Raw genomic sequence first — 27,745 nt, forward strand, 5'->3', positions numbered from 1 at the left:
TAAAATGTCTATTTAATTTTTGGTTTTAAAAAACAATAGTGAATCAAATGAAACTACATCCTAAAATTTTAGGAGTTAATTAATTATATGATTTGATTTGAAAAACTAATGCACCACAACAGTAGATATCAAGAGGTCTATGTATCTTGCACGTTCTGAAGCCTAAACAATTATAATAATAAGGACGTCTAGGTTGGATAATTAGAAACTCCCACAAAAAATTATCAGATTGGAACAAAAATTATCACAGGCACCTCGGGTGGAATTAGACTCCTTTTTGAAGTCATAACAATTTCGATGTAGACATATCTTGCTATGAAATTACTGTACCAGGTTCACCTGAAGTAAGATCAAGGAAGTGACATGGATCGAGGCATCTAGATCAAGCCATCTGGGTTGGAGTACTCGATCGGGCCTGATCAAACTGATCATCCGAACCAACCCAATAAGGAGTCGGAGACACAAGGTATCTTTTACACAACTCAACTAAAATCTTTGTTCGATATAGGTATCAGAGTATATTGAGAATAGCATCACATCAGTGTACAAACAAAATTCTAATGGGTTATTGAGATAAATCTGGTCACAATTCCATGCGAACTATGCCCATGGGCTTCCAAAACTAATTCACAATAAGCCCATTTGATGGTTTGGTCCAACCACCAAACTATTTCTTAGTTTGGATGATTATTTTGTATTTAATTTTTAGATTTTAGAAGTTTTAATTATGAACTTAATTAAATTTGTATTTTGATTATAATATCAACACTATTACTTGTATATTTAAGTGACATGTTGAATGACTATAATTTGATAATGCAGCACAATAAAATAGGCTGATTTTAATGGAGTAGATAAATGAAATACATTTTCAAATTAAAATTTTTAATTCGCTCATTCTTATTTCTATCTCGTTGGTCTGGGTCATTAAATTTTCAAAATTGTGTCTAATAAATCTCTAAACCATATATAAAAATAAAATCTAATAAATCACTACACTTTCATTGTTATATATAATAAGCCTCTAATTTTTAAAAAGTGTTTAATAGATCATTAAACTTTTAGTTTTTTATCTAGTATATTCTTAGTTTATCTTGTTAAGGACAAAAAACTTCATGACTTTGCTTTTGGTTTCACCTAAAAGTTCGTCTTATACGAATAAAGATAATTGTCATTACTTATATACCATGAATCTTCTTTAATCAATGTGGGACTTTGTTTGCAATTCTAACAATCCTCCCCTCGAGAATAAAGTACTAGTTGAATCTTGCCTTTGAATAGTCATTCCTCCACCCACAAAGTGTCATCACAAATCACATTGTGGTGGTAATAAAAGCTTGCTCTTATTCAAAGTTCGAGCAGGCATAGATAGATCACAACCACGTATCACATTGTGGGATATACTTGGTGTTGGACACCATCGCACCTTTAATCTCCTCTCCCTCCCTTCAAACAAAGTTACATCCTTCCTATCATCAGTCTACCACTCTACTCGATAGCAATCGTCTCCACTCAAGCAATTTTTATCCTATCTGTGGATCCATCCATAGTTTTGTATGGCTGTAAGGCTCATCCATTTTTTTTTGTTTGGACTTTGAAGATTTCACCAACACAGCTAAATTTAGACCATGGTGAACAAAAAACCCCCACATCTTCACTATGTATGATATAGTCCACTTTGGACATAAATTTGGCTTTTCTTTTTGTTTCACTTAAGATATCTCATATTAATAGAATAATTATCCTCACTTATATATATTATAGATCTCGACTTTATTTGCCCTTCACACAATTTATGGATCACTTTTAAAAATTTGTGAGTCCATGGGAGACGAAGATTGAGGGTTGATAGACATTTGTACAACTTTTAAATTTAAAGATCATAATTTAACCTCAAAATTAAGAGAAAAATGCATTAAAATATTAAAAAAAACATATTAAAATTACAATTTGGAGCGAAGGGGTCAGCACTCAACTTCGGCAGATGATCAGTTAGAAATGGGGCCCAAGGGTTTCAAAAAGTCACGTGCGTCCCACTTTCCATCTCGTGGTCCATAAAGCTCCACGTCATGATATTTCTGAGCCCAGATTAAGATCATACGGCCTATAACTGCGTTTCAGTTGCGGTGTAATAACTACGTGAGTGATCGCGTCAGCATCACCGTCTAATGAAAATGTCATGAATTTAGAATTCAAACACCTTTTACATTTTTCTGTAAAAAAAAAAAAAAAAAAAAGAAAAGAACACCTTTTCTATTTTGCCAAGTGGCCCCTCTTAGTTTTTGCTAATACAATTTCCGCTTAGCTTCAATAATTGGTTAAAAACTTTTTTTTTTCATTTTTTGTTTTTGGAATGATTTTAACGATGTATTAACTAAAACAAACATAGTTCAGCGGTAATTGAATTGATAAAATATCATGGATATTTTTATAAAGGTTACAAAAAAATCGTAAAAAATATTTAAATTAACAAATAAGTATTTCACAATTTATAAATAAGTTAAAAATGATTCATATCAATATTATTGATATTTTGTTGATATTGTCCATATTTTGTCCATGTTTTTATAATACCATGGAAATGTCAATTTATCCCTCAAGTTAATGTTGAACGTATGGGTATATGAAAATGTCGACATGTCGATAAAAATTTAATACGTTGATATATTTAAAACTTTGCTATTAACCAATGTTATTAATTTCCTGAGATGACATGTTTCTCTGGATATGGTAGAAAGATTATGAGATGACAAGCTTATTGTTTAGTTTAAGTGAGTTGAAACTTAGTAGATTGAGAGAGATATATATATATATATATATATATATATTTATTTAGTACAATGACATGTTATAGGTAAGGAATTCCAACCTCACTTTTTAATCGAACATATACACTTTAACCAGTTTAAGTTCGATGAAATTGAGTAAATTGAGAAAATTAGTCGTCCAAAGAAAGGTTTTGCTACACATTTTCAAAAACCATAATCTATGACTCATGCATTTTTTTTATTTTATAAAACTCATTTTCTCATGACTAACATGAGCATATCTCAATGCTAATTGATACCTACTCTTTCTCAAATTGAAAGTTCAGACTCTCGTACTCCCGATTTGTTGTACTAAAAAAAATCATTTTCTTCATAGATGGACTTATCCAATTATCTCTATCTTTTACCTTATTCAAATTTTAATACGACCTAATGCAATCGACTAATTTAACTTTAATGGATATTATATCAAATCATCACCTCTCTGTCACGTTTGAAAAAAAAAAAAGAAAGAAATTGTGTCATATAAGGAAACAATTAACATCCGGTAATAACGAACATAGATATACTAGAGACATGCTTTTTAAAATTATGAAGATCAAATTAAACCAACTCAAAATCAAGTGGTATGTAATCTTAAACCATGGATGTAATATGAAAATTTTCAATATATTAATAGAGGTAGTATGTTGGTATCATATCGTAAAGAAATTTGAACATGCAATGCGCATGAATTTCTACTTTTTTTTTTCCTTTTAATATAATATATGAAGGTAGAGATTTGAACTCACGATATTCTATTTTAGTTAGAGATAGTTGTCATTATTAGTTGAGCTATACTCACCCATCTATAAATAATTTTAAATCACCACATTTATAAATAATTTTCTTAAGAATAACATATATAAATGATTTGTTGGAAAACTTAGAGACTATTCAATTATTTGTTTATACCATAAACAATTATTGATAATTTTATTGAAAAATCAGAAAGGCTTATTCAGTTTTAGAGATGAAAACATTAAAAAGAATAAAGTTGAAATATATAATTACATATACTTAAATGCTTCATTTTGGTCTCAATGAATTTTAGAAGACAAATGATCTTTCTACTTTAAAAGAAAAAAAAAAGTAACGACAAATGTGACCCTATAGAAAAATGGTAAAATGAAAACATAAAATTATACTCTATAGTATTATTTTAACTTTTTTAATTGATATTTATTTAACTAAATAAAAATAATAAACGAGCAAGAAAAAAATAATAAACTACAGATAATATATTTAAGTAAAGTAATTAAAGTGAACTAAAAATGAAAGGGAGAGAATTTATCTAGTGTAGCCTATTTTATATATATATTATAGATTTTGCCTTAGTGTTCTTAAAATATTTTTCTAAAAAAAAGGGTGAAAATTTAAAATACTTATAAAACTAGTTTGAATTCTATTATTTGACGTTGTCTTTGAAATAATTACTTTTACATCCTTGTAAACAGTGACTTTTCGAGGGAAAACAAACATTTTCAATTGATGGTAAAATAAGAAAGGAAATGTCTTCAATTAAAATTATGACATTGTTTCTATTAGTTCTGATTTCATCTGTTAAAAATTTATTTATTTTTCAATTAAGTTCTTGTAGAACTTAAAGTTAAAAATACTCTATCTTTTAAATTAATATGATCTGTTATAAAAATATATATTTGACCCTAAATAGCTCATCAAAATATTGGTATATTCAACAATTGGCAACCTTAGAAAATTTACTATTTAAAAAGTTATAAATAGTCATTTTCTTTTAACATCTAGTTATGGTAAGCACTTAATTAAAAAAAGTTATCACATCATACATTAAAACTTTTAAAATATTAGGAATGAAATTAGGAAAATGTTCCAAATATGAGACAATTATATTTTATCCTTTTTAAAATGAAAATTTAAATGGATAATTACTTGATGAGTTAAAAGAGAATGGGTTTTTTATAATAAATAATAATAAAAAAAGACTAAATAGATGATTTGGTCCTTCAAGTAGCTAGAGGTATATACCATCTTTTGAATGTTTTGAAAATTTCAATTTTACCATCTATGTTTACTTAACTTTCTACTCAAATAATATCATCATTAAAATTTAAAGAGAAGTGATGTTCGAAAATATTATTCTCTACCCAAGCTATCATAATATAAATTTTTTCATATGTTCAACAATAGTTATATATTTAAGTTAAGTTAATACAAGTCAAGATAAGTCATGAAGAGTCTAGCTGAGCACTTTCCAATCGAAACGAGTCAAAACTAATCAAAATTTAGTCAAAATGTTTCCATTTTTATTAGCCGAGAACATAGCGACTTTGTTGGCTTTTATCTCTAATCTTTTGATCTTTTGCTTAGGGTTTTTTTATATGCTACGCTTTTTAATTATTTATCAAGTTAGGAGTCTTTTAGTTTGCTAGTCTTTTTCATTTTATAGCTTTTCATTTCTAAGTAAGTTACAAGTATTTTTATTTACTCAGGACTCTTCACATGGTAATTATTAAGTATATTATTTCAGTTAGTTGTATGGTAGGTAGTTATTTGTCATATTATTTCCATGACATCTATGTATATATAAGGATGACTGTATCATTTTAATCTTTAATGAGAATAAGTAATTGTCCTTTAACTCATTCCTATTATGGCATCAGATGTTAAATCCTTTCGCGTGAAAACTCTTCTTGATTGTTCTTGATTTTTCATCATGCCGCCAACTGATGAGTTGCCCCCCGTTGATCCACCAGTTGCTCCGTCCACGGTTGATCCTTTGGTTGCTTCGTCGGTCATACCAAATTCTTCATCATCGATCTCGCAATCTTCTTCTCTGCCTGGAACTGATTCTGTTCTTAGCCCTTACTATCTTCATCACACGGACAATACTGGTCTTGTCCTCGTCAATCAACTACTCGCTGAAGAAAATTACATCTGGTGAAGCAGATCAATAATGATCACTCTCTTTGTCAAGAACAAATTGGGATTTATCGATGGTACTATCACTCATCCTTCTGGCGACTTATTGCTTGCATGGATCCGTAACAACAATGTTGTTATAGCATGGATCCTCAATTCAGTTTCCAAAGAGATTTCTAGTAGCATTCTCTAATCTGAATTTGCTCGTGACATTTGGATTGATCTAAAAGAGCGATTTGAGATACGCAATGGGCCACAAATTTTTCAATTGAAGCGTCAACTTGCAACTTTGTCTCAATATCAGAATTCTGTAAGTCATTACTTCACAAAATTGAAATCTGTATGGGACAAATTGCAGCAGTATCGTCCTATTTGTTCGTGTTGTACTTGCGGTGGTGCCAAGTTTGTAGTTGATTTCTTGCAATATGAATACCTAATGAACTTTCTGATGGGTTTGAATGAATCGTATGCCAATACTCATGCTCAGTTGCTCCTCATGGATCCTCCACCCTCCATTGACAGAGCTTTTTCTCTTGTTAATCAAGAGGAGCAACAGAGATCTATTTGGTGTCTTGTCTCCAGCATCCACTCCGAATTTTGCAATGGCTGTTCAACAGACATCGAATCTTGGTAAGTCTACTGTTAAGCGAAACTCTGCCAAAGTTCGAAAAGAATGCCCATTCTGTACGCATTGTGGCCTTCAAAGTCACACCATCGAGCGTTGTTACAAGTTACATGGGTATCCACCAGGCTATAAAGTTCCTCATCAAAGATCATCCTCTACTGCTCCTGCTACTCCTACTGTTTCGACTGTGAATTCAAAGACCGCTGATTCTTCAGCGCTTGTTGTTATTCAGAATGCTCCCGATCTTAATCATCAGTATCAGCAATTGATTGCATTAGTACAATCTCAGAAGGGTACCTCCAAGCCTTTGCTTTCTGTCTTTAGTGATCCAACCACATCATATATGGCAAGTACATTGCATCACTTATCATTGTCACGTTTATGGATTCTTGACTCTGGGGCATCCGCACATTTTTACTGTTCTCAATCCATGTTCACATCTATTTTCTGTATTATGCCTGCATTTGTCAGTTTACCAAACCAACTACAGTTCCTAGTAGAATTCAACGGTTCTGTTCAAGTTATGGATGGTATTGTCTTGCATAATGTGTTTTATATACCACACTTTAGCTACAATCTGCTTTCGATCAGCATTTTGACCAAGGATATGGATCACATTAGTGTCACCTTTACTAATGATTGATGCATTATACAAGACAAGTCCACTTTGAGGACGATTGGCAAGGGTAATATGCACCATGGACTATACTTACTTGGAACGACAACTGGTGATATTGATTCAATCGCCCCCACTTGTCATGTGTCTTTAGTGTGCATAAACCCTCGTTTGATGTCTGACATAATCGTTTTGGCCACCCCTCCTTTAAACCTATTCATGCTTTGAGGAAGTCTTTGTCTATTGATGATGTTAGTTCCAAGGATCATTTCTGTTCTATTTGCTCACTAGCAAAACAGAAAAGATTGTCATTTGAATCTCATAATAATAAGACTGATAAGTCATCTGCGTTGATTCATGCTGACATTTAGGGTCCATTTGCACATCCTACACATAATGGCTACCGCTATTTCCTTACTATTGTAGATGATTGTAGTCGTTTTACTTGGATTTTTATGTTGAAGCATAAATCTGATGTTGCTACTGTTGTGCCTCAATTCTTTGCTTATGTTGAGAATTAGTTTGCTGCTCATATTAAATTTTTTAAGTCTGATAATGCACCTGAATTATTATTCACAAATTTCTTTAAGATAAAGGGGGTAGTACATCAATTTTCTTGTGTTGGACGTCCTAAACAAAACTCCGTAGTGGAGTGTAAACACCAACACATCCTCAATGTTGCTAGAGCTTTCTATTTCCAATCTCGAGTTCCTATCAGTTTTTGGGGAGAGTGTGTTCTAACGACTGCATTTCTCATTAACCGAACCCCTTCACCCACCCTGTAGTGGCAAACTCCCTTTCAGTCTCTCTATGGACATGATCTTGACTTTGCTTCGGGTGTTCGGTTCCTTATGCTATGCATCTACCCTCTCTATCCACCGCACAGACAAAATCGTTTTATGTCTCTTGAGATGTAGTAATCCATGAAAATAAGTTTTCTTTTCATGGCACATCTGCTTCTCAGCCAGTAGATCCATTTCCACATGTTGTACTTTTTATTGCCACTGATTACTCAACTGATTTGCCTACTGGTATTACTCAGCCTAATGTTGGGATGTCTGGGATGTCTAATGCATTGCCTACTGATGCCTCTACTCATAGGGTCTCCATTCTTCAGTCTCATTTGCCCCTTTATGAGTCTCATTCTGATGACATGATATCTCAATCTATACCTGTTGAAGTGCCTCATTCTGATGGTGTTGTTGATATATCACGGCCCTTATCTTCTGATCCAACACAATCATCTATTGATCAGGGTACATCAACTACTGTTGCTTCTGATCCAGGTACATCAGTTGTTGTTGCTCATAATCCAGTTATATCAGGCCTTGCATGTATTTTACGAAGGTCTATTCGGACATCCAAGACCCCTTCTTACCTCAAGGATTATCATTGTGCCTTCTTAAATGGTGATACTTTGCCTCTATGGTTCACTAAACATGCATTACATAATCATGTCTCTTATTCCAAACTATCACCTTCTCATTATAGTTTGGCTGTTGGTATCTCTTCTATTGAGGAACCACAATTTTATCATCAAGTCGTCTGCTATCAGCATTGACGTGATGCTATGATTGCAGAACTCTCGGCCATGGAAGCTAATAAGACTTGGTATGTTGTTCCTCTCCCACTTGGTCACCACACTGTTGGTTGTAAGTGGATTTACAAAATCAAGCACAAGTCTGATGGTTCCATTGAGTGTTACAAAGCTCGTTTAGTAGCTAAGGGATATACGCAGCAAGAGGGACTTTATTTTATCGAGACATTCTCACCGGTTGCTAAACTTGTAAATGTCAAGGTCCTTTTAACTCTTGTTGTCTCCAAGCAGTGGACACTTATTCAATTAGATGTCAATAATGCTTTCCTCCATAGTGATCTATTCGAGGAAGTTTATATGGACATGCCTCTTGGGTATAAGCCTTGTATTCCCTCTACCCGATAGGGGGAGCGGTTAGTTTACCGTCTTCACAAGTCTATCTATGGACTTAAACAAGCATCCTATCAATGGTTTGCTAAGTTTTCAGAAGCCCTTTTGTCCTTTGGTTTTCATCAATCAAAGTCTGACTATTCTTTATTTGTACGGGATTCTGGATCTTCATTTACGGCACTGTTGGTTTATGTTGACGATATTATACTTACCGGAGCTTTTTCTCAAGTTCTCACGGATTTAAAATGTCTTCTTCACCAACGTTTTAAGTTGAAAGATCTTGGTCAGCTTAAATACTTTCTTGGTCTCGAGCTAGCATGGTCATCTTGTGGCATTTCGCTCTCTCAGAGGCATTATACACTTTCTCTGTTAGAGGATACTGATTTGTTGGGTTGTAAACTCGTGTCCACTCCTATGGATCCTTCTACTCGCCTTCAAAATGATGCTCATGATGCTATTCTTGATGACACATCAGTTTATAGGAGGCTTATTGGTCATCTTCTTTATCTAACTATATCTCGGCATGATATTACTTATGTTGTTCACAAGTTAAGTTAGTTTGCTTCTTGTCCTAGCAAGGTTCATCTTGATGTTTTATATCATCTGCTCCGTTATTTGAAAAATGCACCAGGACATGGAATTTTTCTGGCTGCTTCCCCTTGATTTCCGCTGAAAGCTTTTTCTGATGCTGATTGGGGCTCATGCCTTGACACTCAACTGTGTAATTCTGGATTCTGTGTTTTCTGGGGTAATTCACTGGTGTCCTGGAAGGCAAAGAAGCATACCACAATTTATCGGTCCTCTGCCGAGGCTGAGTATCGTGCTTTGGCCGCTACAACTTGTGAGATCATTTGGTTAACAAGTTTACTTCATGAACTGCAGGTTCCGGTCCTATCTCCTGCTCTTTTATACTGTGATAACGAAGCTGCCATATACATCGCTACTAATCTGAGCTTTCATGAGCGTATTAAACACATCGAATTAGATTGCCACTTTGTTCGAAAGAAGGTTTCCACTGGTGCTATTCGGCTTCTGCCCATTCGATCACACCTCCAACTAGCTGATGCATTTACGAAACCTTTGCCTGTTGTTGCTCTCAATTCTCCTGTTGGGCAAAATAGGGTTTTTTTTTTTGACATTTTTTCTCATTTTGAGGGGGAGTGTTAAGTATATTATTTCAGTTAGTTGTATGGTAGTTAGTTATTCGTCATATTATTTCCATGACAGCTGTGTATATATAAGGACAGCTGTATCATTTTAATCTTTAACGAGGATAAGCAATTGTCCTTAACTCATTCCTATTAGTAATTGATAGGTGACTAGATTCTCAAATATTTCAATAGGGTTAATATAGTAGAGTAAGTGAATATTTAATGTGAAAAATGCACCTCATAAAAATACATGATATGTTACCATTTATTTACTTAATTTCAACAACATTATTGTTAAGTGCTTCATACGGGAAAAAATATTTTTCTTTTTTAAATTGATTGTGTTTGGTTAAAGTTTTAAAGAATGATTTTAACCGATTAAAAATACTTTTAAAAATTTTCGACAATACCTTAAGAAATTCTAAAAACAAATAAAGAACACTTCCTCTAAAATATATATATATATATATATATATATATATATATATTATTTTGAAAAAGACATCTAAATCCTCGCGTTGTTTCCTTCTTTTTTAAGATTTTTTTTAGTACAATGTTGTGGTGGGGATTCGAACTCATAATCTTGTGGTTGGAGATATATTAAATCTTTATTTTTTCTCTTGAACGTAGCTATATTATATAATTCATAGAATAATTTATCAAACATTATTAGATTTTTTTGTTCAACCATTCCAAAGAAAATGAGTTGGATAATTTAATGAGAATAATTCATGCCTAATAAAATAGGCTTCCTCTTTGCTGAAGCCAATGATAAAGAGATGAAGGATAATCTTGATTAATTAATCCAATTAATGGGATTAGGATTTTTTTTCCTCCATAAAAGGTAGGTCAAAGTTCATAATCAAGTTGAATTTATTTAATGTTGGGATGTCTTTATCCTTTTTTTTTTTTAGAATTTAATTCAAATTGCAGTTATTTCATGTATTATTCAATCTGCTCGTGATTGTATTGAAATCCAAAGGGTATTTTTTCTAGATATTTCAAATGTTAGAGAATCAAATTCAAATCATATTATTTTATGAGTTTATTTGTAAGTATTTTGTCCAAAATTGTACAATTGTTGTCACTTGGCCATTATCACCATATCTAATATTTTCGGCCGTCCTTTTTTTTCCTGTAATTTTGAAGAATTGTGCCTGGATAAGGACCTAAATCCAATAGTTCGGTTCAAAATCATTCAATTGAGCCACCCTTTATTTATTTCAAAGGTCCAGAAGTTAAATAATTCAGAGACTTTTTGAAGTTCAAAGACTCTGAGTACCAAGACTTTGAATATCAAAAACTAACTAAATATAAAATTAATATACTTGGAGCGTACAAAACTTCAAGACACCAATTGATATGATCTAAAGAGGTCGATATGTCCAAAATATTGCTCTAAAGAGATCGACGAACTTGATCCAAAGAAATCGACGAAACTGATCCAAAGAGATCAACAAACTAGGATGATCATTATTTTGAAGCGGTCGATTAACAAGCTATAAAGAAAATAATTCAAACAAGTCAAAAGGTAGATCAAAAGATATCACAAGGCAAGAGGTTAATCTACAAGAAAATCTATAAGCTAGAAGTCGAATGCCTTTTAACAAATTAGAAGTCAAAGGCTCCAAACAGTTTGATTCAAGAATAAGCATTCCAACCAAATTCACGTAGGAGTAAACATGAGAACTTGTACATATTACACAAACTTAATACAAAATTCAAAGTCACCTTTGCGAATTAAATTTTTCTTCGAAAATCTAGTGTCAACGAAGCTTTATGTTTTTAATTGGATGGGAGCACTTGAAATTTTCTAATTGGGTAACATGAAGGATGAGTGTATAACATTCCAAAAATGTCAATTGATAGAAAATAATTTTGTAAATGTCATATCGCGCAACGATTTTTCAATTGTAATAACGTGATTAAGAACTTCATTGAAAAAATTTTATACCTCGAAAAGTAAAATTACAACTTCAAAGACATTGGAGATCAAATTTAAAAATAGAGCAAACTTGTAGGTCAAATTTGGTCCATATATTCTGTGATTAAACTTTGACAATAAACTTTAAGGATGATTGGGCCGATCAATTTTGGCAATTTATTCCAGTTGGTGAATTAATAAACTTCGATGATATTTTTCATTTTTTATATCAATTAGATGTAAGAAAATTAAGATATTTCTAGGAAAAAAAAAAAAGAAAAAACACATGCTTATTTATGAGAATGGTACAAATTAATTTATACAAGCAAAGAATACCCTATGGTAAAGGAAGCAAAATTCAACAATAAATAATTATGATATTTGATTACGGAGAAAATAATCAAAACTCATCCCTAAAAAAAATATAATAATAAATAAATAAATAAAAACTCAAAACTTAAAAACCAAAACATTGAATACGTGGAAGAAAAGCATGATGGCTGAATACAAAAGAGCAACCATGACATTGAATTTGATAGGGACATGTTACAAGTCAAAATTCCCAATTTAATTAAAAAATCTTATTTATATATTTATCGATGAGATTAATCGATTTTTTTACCGCTACTAAAAAATTAACAGTTTTTAATTTTTGAAAGATAAAGAAAAATATATATATTATTTTATCCATTCAATCTCTCCTATTTTTAATCAAGTGATCCGTAAAAGAGAGATGTTGGTGTATAAATATCTAAATATTATTTTTTACTCAAAATCAATAATTTTCATATTTATTTCCAAATATTTAATTAATTTTATTCTATGTTCGGTATTTAACGGACGTTCTCTTCTCGAGGTTAAATTTTAAAAAGAAAAAAAATGGACTTTTTTTCCTCTAATAATTTGTAAATTTATAATTACAATTCACGTAGATCGTAGATGGATTGGGTAAACGAAGTATCACTATTTTTTTTTAATATAGGACAAACGAATTAGTTTTCTTTTTTCTTTTTTCCTTTTTCTAATACAACAGTGAATGCGGGAATTCGAACGAAGAAATGAATTATTTAAATTCCAACTATTCACTTCTTTCTATTTTATGTCTAATCAATCAACATTTATCTAATAAATATGTGAATTAACAATTGGTTAAATAAGGGACATAAAAAAAAGAAACAATTGGTTAAATAATATCAGGATAGATAGTAAATAAAATTATAGTTCAAAGTTTTAGGATGGAGTAAAAAAAAAATATTTAGAAACTAAAAAATATAATCAGGCTCATGGTGATGAAAAAAAGATAGGTTATGGGGGATATTTAATACAAAATCAAGAACATGAAATTTTTCTAATTGGGTAACATGGGGATGAGTATATAACTTTCCAAAGATAAATTTTTCCAATTGATGGAAAATACTAGGATAAATTTTGACCTACTTTATTAAGAACATTTTATACCTTGAAAAGTAAAATATTGGAACTTTAAAATATTGGGGATCAAATTAAAAAATAGAGCAAACTTCGAGGCCAAAAATTATATATTTACCCTATTTTTAAAATAAAAGATTGCCATATTCTTTTAACAACCACGAATTTAAATTTCTATATATTATAATTAGACTTTGACAATAAGTTTCAAGAACAACTGGATCAATTTTGATGATTTATTCTATCTTGTAAGTCATTGAACTTCGATGATATATTTATTTATATCAATGTGGGGAAAGAAAATTTAAAATATTTCCAAACAAAAAAATCACATATTTATGAGAATAGTAAAATTTATGTTATACAAGTAATTAATTTCAAATAAATATGATATTTGCCTACCTGAACATAGCTCAGCGAGTTAAAATAACTATATCGTGAGTTGGAATATCTCATCTAATCCAATATGAAAAAAATTAATTATGATATTTGACTAAGGGGAGAAAAATCAAAACTTAGAACCCAAACATTGAATACGTGGAATAATGCAATCATGATAATTGAATTTGATAGAGACATGTTACAAGTCAAAAATTTCCCATTTTAACTAAATCAACCCGTCTTTTTGATCCCCAATAAAATTTTTGACAATTTTTTAGTGTGTATTTGGTTGAGTCTAGAAATAGAAATTTGAAAATAAGATATTCAATAAAAATAGAGTACTACCCGCCACGTCTCGAGAAGTCTACTGAACATTATCATTTAGAGGAAGGAGATATCGTAATAAGGTTTTCGTAGGTGAACCTGCGGAAGGATCATTGTCTATGCCTAAAACATCAAACGACCCGCGAATGCGTTTTAATAAAATGTCTATGCTAGTGTCGGGGGGCCTCGATTTGGTGGACTCTCGCCCTCATGTTTATTTTTATTGTTTTCAGATATGTGTTTGGTACTATATTTAAAAATCGAATCTCAATTAATTAAAAAATGGTTAAATTTATGTTTAGTAATATATTTGTTTGTCAGCTAAATATTTCGTTCCATCTAAAATAATATTTAATTAATTTATTAATGTTTTTGTTATAAATTTTGTACAACTATTATTTTACAATATTCTATAATTTATAATATATTATATTTTACCTATTTTAATTTTAACAAAATAAATTGAGTTTATAACACGAAATAATATCTTCATTAAAATTTTTATCTTAGAATAATTCTTAAAAAAATTAAATTCAAAATCTGGAAACCCACTCGTATGGTCTCATAATTAGAATCTCAAAACAGTTTTAGAAAAACAAATATGGTAAATGAATATTCACTAAATCAAATCTGAAAACAAGAAACAGATCTGTCAACTAAATGACCTTAAATTTTTTTAAAACAAAAATAAATATTCTTTTCGAATGAGTTCTCTCATATTTATCATAAATTTAACGGTGGTGGAGAGGCAGTGAGTATCTAAATATTATTTTTTTAATTAATTATTTCATACTTTATTCCCAACCATCTAATTAGTTTCAAATATTTAATTTATTTTATTTTTTATATATATACACATATGTATTATTTTTTGCAAAGGTAATTAATTTTATTGTTATTTGACAAAAGGTTTTCTTCTTGAGGTGAATCTTGAAAAATAATTTGTACTTTTTTTTCTATTATAATTTTTAAAATACAATTTCAAGTAGATGGTAGCAAATGAAGTATTATTAGGACGAACGAATTAGTTATGTCCTAACTATTCACTTCTTTTAATTTTAGGTTAAGTCCACCAACATTTATTAATGTAAAATTAATAATTAGTTAATATTAATCAATAGATAACAAATAGATATATAATTAAATAAAACTTTTCTAATATTTAGAAATTAAATAATATAATCAACCTCATCCTCTCTAGATAGTAATGGTTTAATTTAACCAATCTTAAAAGAGATAATTTTGAAATTTCACCCAAAAAATATTTAATGCTTATTTTGTATACCTATTTAATTTTTTTCAGAAAAAAAAAATTATGATAAAATTACTCATAGATGTTATGTTGAAAGTTAAGATTACTGTGTGATTAGAGATATAGTTTTTCACTATTTTTTTTTTCTTTTGACGAGGACACAGTTTTAGTTCCTACAATTTACCTCTTTATAATTCGGTCTCTAAATATATATATATATATATATATATATATATATATTAATGTTGTATACCGTTGAGTTATGTTTTTTTTTTTATCGAACTCACAACCTCTTAGTTGGGGATATATATCATTGTCAATTACGGTTTATCCATGTTCGTTTTGACCAAAAAATTAACCGTAATAGTTAACACTCCTAATTAAATTCCAATAAGTTCTAGATTCAATTTTTGCGGCTAAAATTTAGAATATAAAGGTGATCTTAGTTGTTTTTTCGATCATTTTACTCATTCATTTGTCTTTAACTATTGAACACACTTATTTTTCGTTAAACAAATAAGAGAATGGATAATCAAACCTTCAATCTTAAGAAAAAATCCATATACTTAATCATTGAGCTATGATCGGGCCAACAACTCTTGAACATATACTTCAACCCAATATTTTCCGGATTTTTAACACACATATAGTCACGAGCAATTAACTATCATCGACAACGAAATAGTTCATATAATAATTTTGTTTCTTTCAAACTCAAACTTCAAAGGGTAAATACTAAATTAAAAACCTATCACAACCTCAGAAAAAGAAAGAAAAAAGAAAAAAAAAACTATTAAAACTCGGGTAAATTGTAGGGATGAAAATCGTCATGGCTCTTGAGAAATAGAAATGATTTTTCTACAAGAAGTTTGAGACAGTCCCCAATATTCCGCGGCTCTTTGAAAGTGGAAACGAGGCAAAGCTTATGAGATAAGTTGAATGCGAGCGAGGAAATTGGGGAAGAATATTAGGCAGAAACGAGAGAAATTCCCAAACTTAGCGAAAGAAATCCAAACCCCAAAGAAACCAAAGAGCCTCTGATATAAACACTTGTCCTCCATCTTCCCCTTTTGCCCAAAAAAAGCTCCCTTCTCTTCCCATTTCAATGTCATCTCTCTCTTTCTCTCTCTAAATCCATTCCCTCTTATTTAATTCCCTCTTTCTTTTTCAACCTCCACCAACGCCATTGCTCTGCACCAAGCATAAACAACGGCAGGTTTCTCTCCCTCTCTCTCTCTCTTCATTCTTGTTGCGTTTCTCCTTGTTTCTTCCTTGTGTTGTACGTATTCTCCTTCCCCCATTTCATTTTCGGACGGCTTTCGTCCTTTTATATTGCTTTTGTCTTCTGGGTTATTCGAATTATATCCTCCCCTCTGATTTTCCCCTTCTGGGTATTGGACAAATTGGACTAATTGGACGAATTGGACTAATTGTATTGTTCCCTCTTCTTATTTATGGTTTTGTTTGAATTTCTGTGATGTTTTTTCCTCATGGTTTGGTTTTCTGTTGAATGATTTGAGGATCTGCTCATCTGGGTTGCGTTTGTTTTGAGAGAATTCTATGGCATTTGGCTGTTTCAGAGTGTTTTCCCATGGCTTTCCCAGTAATGGACAAGTTGTCTTCCATTCCATCTTCATCATCAATTTCTTGCCTGATTTAGAATGTACAGATTAGGGTTTCTGCCTAACTATCTCTTGAGTTTAAATATCACCATTGGCTTTGTCTGGTGACCCATACATTTAGTTTTCCATGGATGTGATTTATTTTCCCATTCTTGTATGCTTCTTAAGTTATATCTTATTTTTATATAATTAGCAAATTCCTAATTCTTACCAAAGTTTTGATATATAACTCGGAACTTTTTGGCTGTGTTTTTTTTTCCCTTTAAAATATTTGAGCTAGTAGTTCACGCAAAGCTTGAGGTTATTGTTCACTGTCAATATAAAAAGTTTGCAGACTTGAGGCATTTTTATATTTGTTAATGTTCAGCAACCTTGTGTGAGGTATAAATTATTGACTTGTTCTATTTTTTTAAGGGTCTTGGTCCAAATTTGAACAACTTGGGGTTGTCATTTGGTGCCTTGATCCTATCGGAATCGAGCAATCATCAAGTCCCTGCCGTGGAGAATGATGAACAGAAACCTGAGTTGATATCGATCCATGATAAGATCTTGTGATGGGGTCCTTGAACTTGGAGAAGAAATGGCTATTTCCTCTTGTTATAAGCTCTCTTATATGCATATTCCTTTTTGTCACCTTATTCAACATGGGTCTTGTCTCCTCACTTTACACAATCAATTCGCTTTTCGCAATCTTTCCTGCTCGAATATCTACAAATGACACTGGAGTTTTTGCTGAATTAAAGATTGTACAACCTTCACCTCCTTCTCCACCGCCAAGTCCCCGTTTTGGTTATTTGATTTCTGGGTCAAAAGGTGATCTGGAAAAGCTATGGAGAGTCCTTAAAGCAGTGTATCATCCTTTGAATCAATATGTTGTCCACTTGGACCTCGAATCACCGGCCGAGGAACGATTGGAATTGGCTTCCCGAGTGGCGAATGAGTCCCTTTTTGCTGAAGTCCAGAATGTTTTTGTGATCACCAAGGCCAACATGGTTACTTACAGGGGACCCACCATGGTTGCTAATACTCTTCATGCCTGTGCCATTCTTCTTAAGAGGAGTAAGGACTGGGATTGGTTTATCAACCTCAGTGCCTCTGATTATCCTCTTCTGACTCAAGATGGTTTGTCCATTTCATTTAACTTGTAAATTTGTATCCAATTTATTTCATTTAATCCAATTTTCATTGATTTTGCATTGCAGATCTTATTTACACGTTCTCGGATTTAGATCGAAACCTAAATTTTATTGAGCACACAAGCCAGTTGGGGTGGAAAGAGTTAGTATATTATTCTCTCGTCTCCCTTGTACTTGTCTTTATTTTATCGCATATACTTATAGTCGTTTTTTTTATTGTATTTTACAGGGATAAGCGAGCAATGCCATTGATCGTAGATCCTGGTTTATACATGTCGAACAAATCAGACATATATAATGTCAATCCATCGCGAACTTTGCCAACAGCGTTTAAATTATTTACTGGTTCGTATTCCTCAATAGACCTCTGTTCTTTTTCCCTACAGTAGCTAATCTGCTCTGCAGTTAACTATGTTGTTTGTCGAAATGTCTGACCGAGAAATAATCATCTTCCAAGGGACCGAATCGAAAATTCTTCTGATCTTAATGAAAAATAAATGGTTATGACTTTGAAAATGCATTGAGATCATTGACTTGCAGTGGAGTTTGAACTAGTCTTTTACTTGGTAGGACCCTTTTCCTCATCAAGAGAACTAGTTGAGTATATTCAGTTTTGTGGGAAGATTGAATCTTTCGAGATTCTGTAATGTTTGAACATTCATTATGCAGATAATCCTGGTTAGAAGAAAAATATGAACATGTTCCAAATGTTAAAATTTACTTGTTAAAGGAGATACATTGTGATGGATGGGCCTGCATGGTCTAATTTTTTGGAACAATTGGATAACATGCCTCTCCTTCTGCAGGTTCGGCATGGATGGTCCTGTCTCGTGCGTTTGTGGAATACTTGGTTTGGGGTTGGGATAATCTTCCAAGGACCCTTCTCATGTACTACACTAATTTCGTTTCGTCGCCCGAAGGTTACTTCCACACGGTCATATGCAACGTGCCCGAGTTTGCTACCACGGCTGTGAACCACGACTTGCATTACATCTCTTGGGACTTCCCCCCCCAACAGCATCCACACATACTTTCTCTTAACGACACGGAGAAGATGATCACAAGCAATGCTGCCTTTGCTCGGAAGTTCAAACACGACGATCCTGTGCTAGACCAGATTGACAAGGATTTGCTTCGTCGGAAGAAAGGGGGCTTCACTCCTGGTGGTTGGTGCGCAGGCCACCCCAAGTGTTCCACAGTCGGTAATCCGATGAAACTCAAGCCAGGCGAAGGAGCTCAACGGCTTCACCGTCTTGTAGCTAGACTTGTTTTGGCAGCTAAGTCTGGGGAAAACCAGTGTAAATGATTCTTGTCCGAGTTTCTTGCAATAAGACTCGAACTACACATTCGAGGAAGCCGGAGGCGGAGGAGGAGAACGTTAAATCCCGGGTTCGTCCATCAACTCAAAAAACGCAGTCCATTGCTAAAATGCAGGGAAGGAGATATACAAACCATGGCTACAATATCCATTATAATCTGAAGAAGGTTAGTGCAAATATTAGCATAAATGCATTTTTCCACAGGTTGGGATCGTTGGAGCTTATTAACCAAAGTTACCGAGTTCTATTATTTACACAAAAACTTCATCCCACAATATTCTTATAAATGTTGCAAATTTTTTTAATCTCTCATTTTCATTTTGAGCTTATTTAGATGTTGTATTTCTTCATGAATTTTCAGTTTGTTGACCAAGCTGCCCTTTGTACGTTGAATGGGAAAAGAGTTAAATAAATAAAACCTCTAACCACTCGATTCAAGGCCATTTGCTACTTCTCACTCTCGATGTCGAGATCGTCCCACGTGACTTCTTTACAGTAAATATTTACATATTAGTTCATCTTTTTTTCATGGTCCATTTTGCCATCATAAATGAACTCTAGTTATTAGGAAGAATTCAACTAAGGAATTAAATGGGTATGATAAATTTATTAAACATTCAAATCTGAATTGACTATTTCTCAAGGAAGAAAAAAAGGACACTGTCATATTGTCCATTAATTTGTTGATCAATTTTGTGGAAGTGAAATGGACCTAACATTGACTCAATCCAAAAACAAGGAAAAAGAATTGGAAGATAAGCCAAATTGGGTTATTATTATGGCAGTGTTGACTTTTTGTATTTGTGGAATATCTGATTCCACTTTCAACTTTTCATTAAAAAACTATTGGTGGAAAATCATATTAAGGGTTGACTATGACATATTTTATTTTGAAATTATAGCAAATTATTCCAAAGGTGATGGGTCTTGCCACACCTATGAATCTATCATGTTTCATTTATTTATGTGTTACATTTAGACCTACCCTCAGAATCCTAATGTCTATAAAATAAAATATATGGAGGCAAATACTTCAATATTTGCTATAATTCTCTTTTGCCTTTTCATTTTAAAGCATAAACTTGTATGGTTAAAAATAGTTACAATAACAAATTCTTGGACGACCTTTTCAATCTAACAATGTTTGAAGTTATCAAATTAGTTGGAGCTGCCAAAAAAATCAGTTGAAATCACATAGTTCGACTAATTTCAAAAGACAACTATACGTTTGAAACGATGACCATAATTTGAACTCATGAACAAGAAAAGTCAGCATCTGCAGCCTGATTCTCTGAGGACTAGACCATCATAGTTGCATGCTAAGAACAAAGTAATGGCTAAAAGAGGGGATTTGAATTTGAAGAGGTAATACTAAATAAGGCCTGCCTCTGCCTGCCAATAAGAAAATGTAGGAGTAAACATCTCCTTCTTTGGTCCAACAATTCTCTAGATAATGAAACAAAAACAATGTCATATCCACTTTAACTATACAGCCTAAGGCCAATATTCAAATACAAATTCTCTACAATGGCCAAAATATTTAGACCCTACATCATTTGCAACCAAGTTACACGTGTTACCCTTACGCTCGAGTGCGAGAAGGGAGGAAGTTTTTTCCCCCTTTTTTTCGTAGTAAAAAAAATACTAGAGCTAAAAATAGTCGCGACCCGACCCGATATTTCTTAGGAAGACTTCCCTGTACAAGTACAAGACCACCACCAGCCAATCATTTGATCACATTTCTGAAGTAATATCAGCTTACCCTAACAATGAACTCTACCATTTGCTGTCTTTTGGATATCTACCCATCGCCCCGCTTAACGACCAGATACGAATAATGAATTTGTTGACATCTGTTTCCCGTCAGCTTGAACTTTCCGTCCCTTAGCTTTGTCAAGCCGAGCCCGTCTTACGGCTTCTTGGATATGACGATCGTGGTCCTTCAACATTTGGTCCATGTTGCCAGAAGGAACCAGCAATGGACCAGAGTAATGAATCTTATGACCCTTTGAGCCATAACCTACCTGTGGTATTGATATCATGTACACATGAACAGATACTCAGAAAACAGTTGTAAAAGCATATAGCTCACATTTACTGGCCGATATTTTACAATCTTAGTTTCAAAAAAACCAAAATGCGCTTGAAGGCGTCGTAGTTGCCATACTTACAAGAATAGGGTCTTTGGTGCTGCTCCTTTCTTTGTCGTGTGAGCCTACAATACTATGATTTGAGAACTTCTGATCTGGTACCATCGACGACTCTGAGGTTTCTTTGAAGGAACCGGGAAACCTGCCGATTAGTTTTTGAACCTCTCCTTGTGAAGAGTCAGATTTTTCCCTGCAATCTTCTGCCAGCATACTTCTTCTAGCTGCTACTAGTCCTGTAGTTGTGAAAGAGTCGGCCCCGGTTGAGATTTTTGGAGCATCATCTGGGTTCTTACTGGCCTTTGCCCAAGCAGCCCGCTGAGCAAGTGGCCCTGAATGTGAGGCTTTCTTGGGATGACGCCCCTGAGAATCCAGTCTTACATCTGCTCCTTGTGAAGGTCTAGGTGGATCAATTGGGAAGCCAGATGCTTCTTCGGGATGTGGGTTAAACTTCTCGCTCCGGCTCTTCGAATTTGACTGGCCTTGTCTTTTCTGCAATCAGTAATCTTATTATCAAAACATGTCAACAAAAAATAGAGCGGTTAGACAGACTTCAGATAATGTGATGTTACTCGAGAGGGAGTATGTTATGCTTCCTCACTGGAGGAAGAAACCATAACTGGTGACTGGGAATCCGATAAAAGATATCCAGTTTTGGTTAAAAGATGAATATCTAACCAAAATATGAGAACACAAAACGACAGCAATGCAGCCGCTTCTGCACATTTTGAAAATAGTAACGAATATGATTGATCAAGATCAATAATACCACTGGGCTAAGTGCCTCAAGGAGAAGATAAGCAGCTCGGCTCCTCAAGGGAAGGGTTAAAAAAAAGTTCTTAAGATGTCCGTAAGGATACAATATAAGAGAAACATAAAGTGCACGAGAGTCAACTGGCAAAACTAACAGGATTCATTAGTCATACAATAGTTGAGCTCCCCAGTTAGATTGCAACACCTCAAGAAAGAACTTTTAACAGAATGTTACCTGCATTGACGAGGCTAACTCAGCATTGGCATCTGGTGCAGGGACGGCTCGAGACTCTCTATCTTTCCTTTGGAGGTCTAGTCGATGTCCCTTGCTTCCAACTGCTCCTTGTCTACCAAATTAATCAAGGGAAGTTGTTTAGAAACCACATAAATTGTTCTCATGATGCAAGTCTGATAGAACGACGGGAAACAAGGACAAAGTGCAGTCTGAGATCTATATGGACAGTACCTCCAGGTGAAATTTAAAATTCCTGAGTTTAACTTTTTCCAGGAGGTACGTAGAATCTATAACATTTTGGGAATAACATATATAACTCTTGAAATTTTAGAAAGGAACTCAATACTCATCAGCCAAGAGAGAAAAAATCAGTATAATTTCTAATAGTATGTAGGGTGTGAGAAGGTGGGTTCAGGCTTCTCCCCCAAAAACCAACTAAATACATCCAAACCAAAGAGGTAACTATTTTCGAGTTTTATACTTTAGGAAAACAAACTGATAAACTATTTTCTAGTTTTGTACTTTAGGAAACCAAACCAACCAACATATGAACTTCAAAATATATCCAAACCAAGTCCCTTTTCATGGTTTCGGCTTGTGTACCTACTAGTACCAGAATCTTGAAGTGATGTTGAAAAGTAACCACTAAGTTTAATCTATTCCGGAAGCATAAAGAATTTCAAACATTACAAAGAAAAAGGAAAAAAATAAAGGATAATTCCTTATAAGGTTTTAGTAAGGCAACAGACTTGATAGGACTTGATACTCTTCAGCAAAGGGAGAAAAGTTGATAAGATTTATAATGGTACAGGTAACCATTGGTGATGTTGAGAACTAACCAACACTAAGCTTTCTTTTTCTCAAGATGCATAAAGAATATCATACTAAAAATATATTTATTTATAAGATTCCAGTAAGGAAAGGAACTGATACTCTTCTTCAGCCAAGATAAAAATAAATGCTAAATTTTAATATATTTTTGTAGCATATCAAATACCTTCTGGCCTCCTCATCCCTTATCTTAGCATCAAATTCTTTGCTGGGAGGATACTTCGGCAAGCTAGAAGGATCACACGGAAGTGGCTTTGTTGAAAAGAACTGAAATGTATAAACCAAAATAGTCAGGAACATAAACAAATTGTAGTATCTAGATCCAAAGAACAGGAAAGACACCACAAACACTGATGGAGCTTGTGCTCCACAAAAAATAAAGTACTCATGGAGGAAGAAAAACGATGGGCTATTAAATAAGACCGTGAGATCAATGCACCTTCATAATATTCCCCAAAAAAAATAAAATTTTCATATAGAGAATAAAACCATATGGAATAGATGGAAATTGGATACTCTACTATAACAGTCCTATAAGAAAAATTAAATCATCCAACACAACATACTTCGCTTTTAAGGGCAAGAGCAGCAGACCCACGATCAGCAGGATCTATAGAGAGTAACGTCTCAATAAGAGCTAAAGCTGGTGCAGGGAAATCCTTAAATGTGTCTGCAACACAGCGCCTATAGGGCTGTTGGGGCTTAAATATGGTCGCATGTGGCAACCTTGATTTTCTCCAATAATCCTCTGATGGTGAGCCACATAGCTTAAATATTTTATGTAGCTGTTCCACCTACAACATATAAATCAAGTTTTAACATTAACCTTATAACCATAATGCTAGGAAATCATGACAGCTAACATGAGATAGAAACATAAAAAAAGAGTGCAACTTCTGATTGGTACACTTTATGACAAGGAAAAACACAGCTACTTGAGTATTTACAATGTTGGCAAAAACAACATAGTAACAATTAACAAAAGGTAGTCAAATAAGATGCCCATCTAATCTTATAAAAAAAAAAGGGATGGGCATCTAATCTACACGAGCTCAAGCTAAAGAATATTAGATTGTCAAAGCAACAAAGTTCAAATCTTGTTTCAATAGTTTTTGACAGGAACTAATCCCTAAATGAGATGATGCAGTCCAAAAAGCTTATAACTTGTTTGGATATGATTGTTAGATAAATTGCTATAAACTGACTTGAGTTGTATTATAAAGTCAGGAACCAGAAATAAATTATTGAATAAACATGATCTCATAAGATAACAATCAGCTAGGTGGTTCAACCTACATATTCAAAGAACTCAGCTTAAAATAATATACCTCTGTTCTTCCTGGCATAATGGGCTTGCCAGCATACAATTCAGCGAGTATGCAGCCAGTGCTCCACAAATCTACAGCTGTACCATAATACGTGGCACCAAGTAAAAGCTCAGGTGGTCGATACCAAAGAGTTACAACCCGGCTTGTCAGTGGCTGATTTTGGTGGATATCAAAAAAACTTGCTAGACCAAAGTCTGCAATTTTCAAAATGCCATTATTGTCAATCAAAAGATTGGAGCCCTTTATATCACGGTGTAGAACTCCATGACTGTGGCAATGATCAAGGCCACGTAAAAGTTGTTGCATGTAACATTTGACCTGACCCAAGATAAATTAAACTTCAAGCATCAGTGATTCAAATATTACTAAGTGAACTGAAAGAATGCAAACGTAGTATCTTAAAATGATTAAATCTTCTAGACATTAAGGAGCAAAACCTTGACATTGATAAATTATATTAAACTAAAATTCTGCAATTACCTGAGATTCTGTAAACTTCAGACCAGGGTGTGAAGCTAGTCCAGCCAAGTCATGTTCCATGTACTCAAAAACAAGATAGAGGCTGCAAGACATCCTTGATGTAACTAGACCTTCTAACTTTATCACATTCGGATGATCAAGTCTTCGCAAAATGTGGATTTCCCTTGCCATAAAGCGCACACTCTCAGGTTCCAGGTTGTCAAACCTTACTTTCTTCAGAGCAACAATTTTCTTTTGGTCAAGGTCACGAGCCCTATATACATTACTATAAGTTCCTTGGCCAATCTGCATAAGTAGTCATGTAAACATTAACTATCATCCGAAAAATTTAAATGACCAATACGGCAATACCACAAGATTGTTATAATGCTATAAGGAACAGCACTTAATTCGATTTATTCCAAATATTATCACTCTTGATTATGAGATTTCTTCACTGGGGCCATTTCCACATGTTCCCAAAGACAATGGTAATGGAACAAGGAATGGAGAAAAGCATATGGATTTTGTTCCTTTTTTTTTCTTGGACACTGCAACTAGAGGATTACTAAAAAATACCAAAAGAATCCAATTGAATGTAACATGCTGTAATGGGCATGAGTGGAGGAAGTCAGCAATACATACTGTACGCCAAAACTACGACCATCTAATTTCTAACCATAGCATATGTTAAGATTTTATTCATTTAAAACCTAAAAGAAAAGTGTTTAGCAGCATATTTTACCGTTTCCCTTTAGAAAAAAATAATTAATGCAAATTATGAAAGTTTCAAGCTCCCTATTCTCATTATTACAAATATGCTGCTGCAGAAATTAATTTTTAGTCAATCCTTGTAAGACAAGCTACATTAGTCATCATTGAGCTAAAAAGAATGTGAGGGCAGTTCCAATAAAAGATGTTAATGCGAGGACAGCTCCAATAAAAGGCATGTTGGGTCACCTTATATATCTTTCATTTTATAAGAAAACGCTAGGGGAACTATATTCCTTAGCAAAACTGCCACCTTGACGTCTAAATCATTTCATGAGTACAAATAAGTCGTCTCTTGCCCAATTAGAAATGTCACTTTTAACTGAAACAAGAAGTAAATTTTCCAACGGCATAATTTTCTATAAATGATGTGATGGAAACATTGAAATCTAAACCCTAAATTACATATTAAGATTTCCCAAAACTTGAAATTTTCAATCAAATGCCCAACTTTTTCAGGATGGGGCGTGTATATGTGTCCATTTTCTTCTTTCCCTTTCCTTTTTCTTTTCTGGGGGTGTGTGTGTGTTGGGAGGGGGCCAGTAACATAAATTCAAAATCAAATCATCAAAAGAGCATACTTTATCCAATTTCTCAAAAGAATCGGCCCGTCGGGGTAACCACCCTCTGATTGCCTCTCCAGCAACTGCAGCCAGCCACGGTGGCCACCCTGCAGCAATGTGATCCCCCTCTGCTGCCTTCGGAATTCTACCCATTGCAGGATGTTGAGCACCCAGATACTCCATCTTCTCTCGCTTCCTCTCAAGATTCTCACTCTGCAGTCGACCCGACCCATTCACCTGCTTGTCAATCAACACCACTCTTGCATCATTACCATCATGCTGATCTTTAGATCGATAAGCTTCCTCCCTCGATGACGAAGTCACTCTTGCCACCCGCAGGTCGGAGGAGGTCTTACTTGACAATCTCTCCCTTGGGCTCTCCTTGCTATCTTCTATAGCAGAGGGCTTACAACAAACGCAACCCATAATGTAATAAAACCACCCCCAACAAAATCCTCTTTCAGAATCAATATTCACCCTTCAAAATCATTCATTACTGATATATCCTCCTCTTCTAACATTCCCATATCGTGGAAACTCAACAAAAGAAGCTCAAAAATTAAACCTAAAACACCCACAACTCAACTCATTGCAACTGCAATTACCCTTCAGCATTAAATTGCAGTAAAACCCAACTCAGCCAGAATAGCAACCCCCCTTTTGCAGCAGCAAAAAACCAAAGCAATTTCCGCAACTAAACCCCCAAAATCTTGCAGAATCCTACCAAAATTGAGACGCAGATAAATACCCAATTACATTAATACATACATTCCAGAACCGCGGTTGCAGTCTGTGGAAAATCTCTGCACTCCCAAAAGGTGCGCAGAAGAAAACCCAACAAATAAAACCATCAACTGAACTTACAAAAAGCTAATGATGAACAAAAGGGATGACCCTCGAAGCAGTTTCAGGTTCCCTAGGCGAGAAAAAGGCTTAGAAAAAATGGGGAAAAAATGCAGATAGAGGGAAAAAGAGAGTGAAGGCTGAAGCTTATGGAGTGAACTGGGGCCTGAAGAAGAAGGAAGACATGGATCTAGGGCACAATGATAACAGAAGGTGAATCAAGAAACGGAAAAATCAAATTTTTTTATGAAAAAAAAAAATGAAATGCGAAATTATCATAATTGTTTCTGCAGCTTTCAGTAAGAGAGAGAGTGGCCGTGAACTGCCCATAACATTCTTCTCGGTTACTCCACGCGCTTCTGTTAGCGAGTGTTACACAGTGCCACATTTAATTACTTTAAT

General features: G+C 33.7%; 2 protein-coding genes across 3 annotated transcripts; one reads left to right on the forward strand and one right to left on the reverse strand.

Annotated features, from left to right (window-relative positions):
* Positions 1-16,216: 16,216 nt before the first annotated feature.
* LOC111012861 (beta-glucuronosyltransferase GlcAT14B) lies at positions 16,217-19,863 on the forward strand. 2 transcript variants are annotated; one of them, XR_002601622.2, is made up of 6 exons: positions 16,217-16,552; positions 17,373-18,080; positions 18,161-18,236; positions 18,324-18,439; positions 18,901-19,579; positions 19,775-19,863. XR_002601622.2 is itself a non-coding variant. In XM_022287157.2 (5 exons), exons 2-5 carry the CDS (start codon positions 17,513-17,515, stop codon positions 19,398-19,400), a joined length of 1,260 nt encoding a protein of 419 aa, XP_022142849.1. In that variant the 5' UTR covers positions 16,217-16,552; positions 17,373-17,512; the 3' UTR covers positions 19,401-19,863. The 2 variants fall into 2 exon arrangements, 1 of the variants encoding a protein (XP_022142849.1); XM_022287157.2 differs by having other exon boundaries at positions 18,901-19,863.
* An 884-nt stretch (positions 19,864-20,747) lies between these two features.
* Positions 20,748-27,610, reverse strand: LOC111012839 (Protein kinase superfamily protein). Its single transcript, XM_022287113.2, has 9 exons — positions 27,365-27,610; positions 26,519-27,220; positions 25,188-25,472; positions 24,708-25,025; positions 23,946-24,173; positions 23,546-23,646; positions 22,549-22,660; positions 21,585-22,052; positions 20,748-21,437 (listed from the first exon to the last, which is right to left on the reverse strand). The coding sequence occupies exons 2-9, from the start codon at positions 26,924-26,926 to the stop codon at positions 21,231-21,233; spliced, it is 2,127 nt and encodes a 708-aa protein (XP_022142805.1). The 5' UTR covers positions 26,927-27,220; positions 27,365-27,610; the 3' UTR covers positions 20,748-21,230.
* Between the last annotated feature and the right edge of the window lie 135 nt (positions 27,611-27,745).

The sequence above is a fragment of the Momordica charantia genome (assembly GCF_013281855.1).
Source record: "Momordica charantia cultivar OHB3-1 chromosome 10 unlocalized genomic scaffold, Mcharantia_2.0 BLBB01000010.1, whole genome shotgun sequence".
NCBI classification, from domain to species: domain Eukaryota; kingdom Viridiplantae; phylum Streptophyta; class Magnoliopsida; order Cucurbitales; family Cucurbitaceae; genus Momordica; species Momordica charantia.

Excerpts from the sequence above, each read along its gene's own strand:
- LOC111012861 (XM_022287157.2), top strand. The coding sequence starts at position 17,513 with ATGGGGTCCTTGAACTTGGAGAAGAAATGGCTATTTCCTCTTGTTATA. Across the intron at positions 18,237-18,323 it reads AGCCAGTTGGGGTGGAAAGA|GGATAAGCGAGCAATGCCAT; the intron begins GTTAGTATATTA and ends TGTATTTTACAG. Across the intron at positions 18,440-18,900 it reads AGCGTTTAAATTATTTACTG|GTTCGGCATGGATGGTCCTG; the intron begins GTTCGTATTCCT and ends CTCCTTCTGCAG.
- LOC111012839 (XM_022287113.2), bottom strand. The coding sequence starts at position 26,926 with ATGGGTTGCGTTTGTTGTAAGCCCTCTGCTATAGAAGATAGCAAGGAG. Across the intron at positions 25,026-25,187 it reads TGAAGTTTACAGAATCTCAG|GTCAAATGTTACATGCAACA; the intron begins GTAATTGCAGAA and ends ATCTTGGGTCAG. Across the intron at positions 23,647-23,945 it reads CTCTTGCCCTTAAAAGCGAA|TTCTTTTCAACAAAGCCACT; the intron begins GTATGTTGTGTT and ends TATACATTTCAG.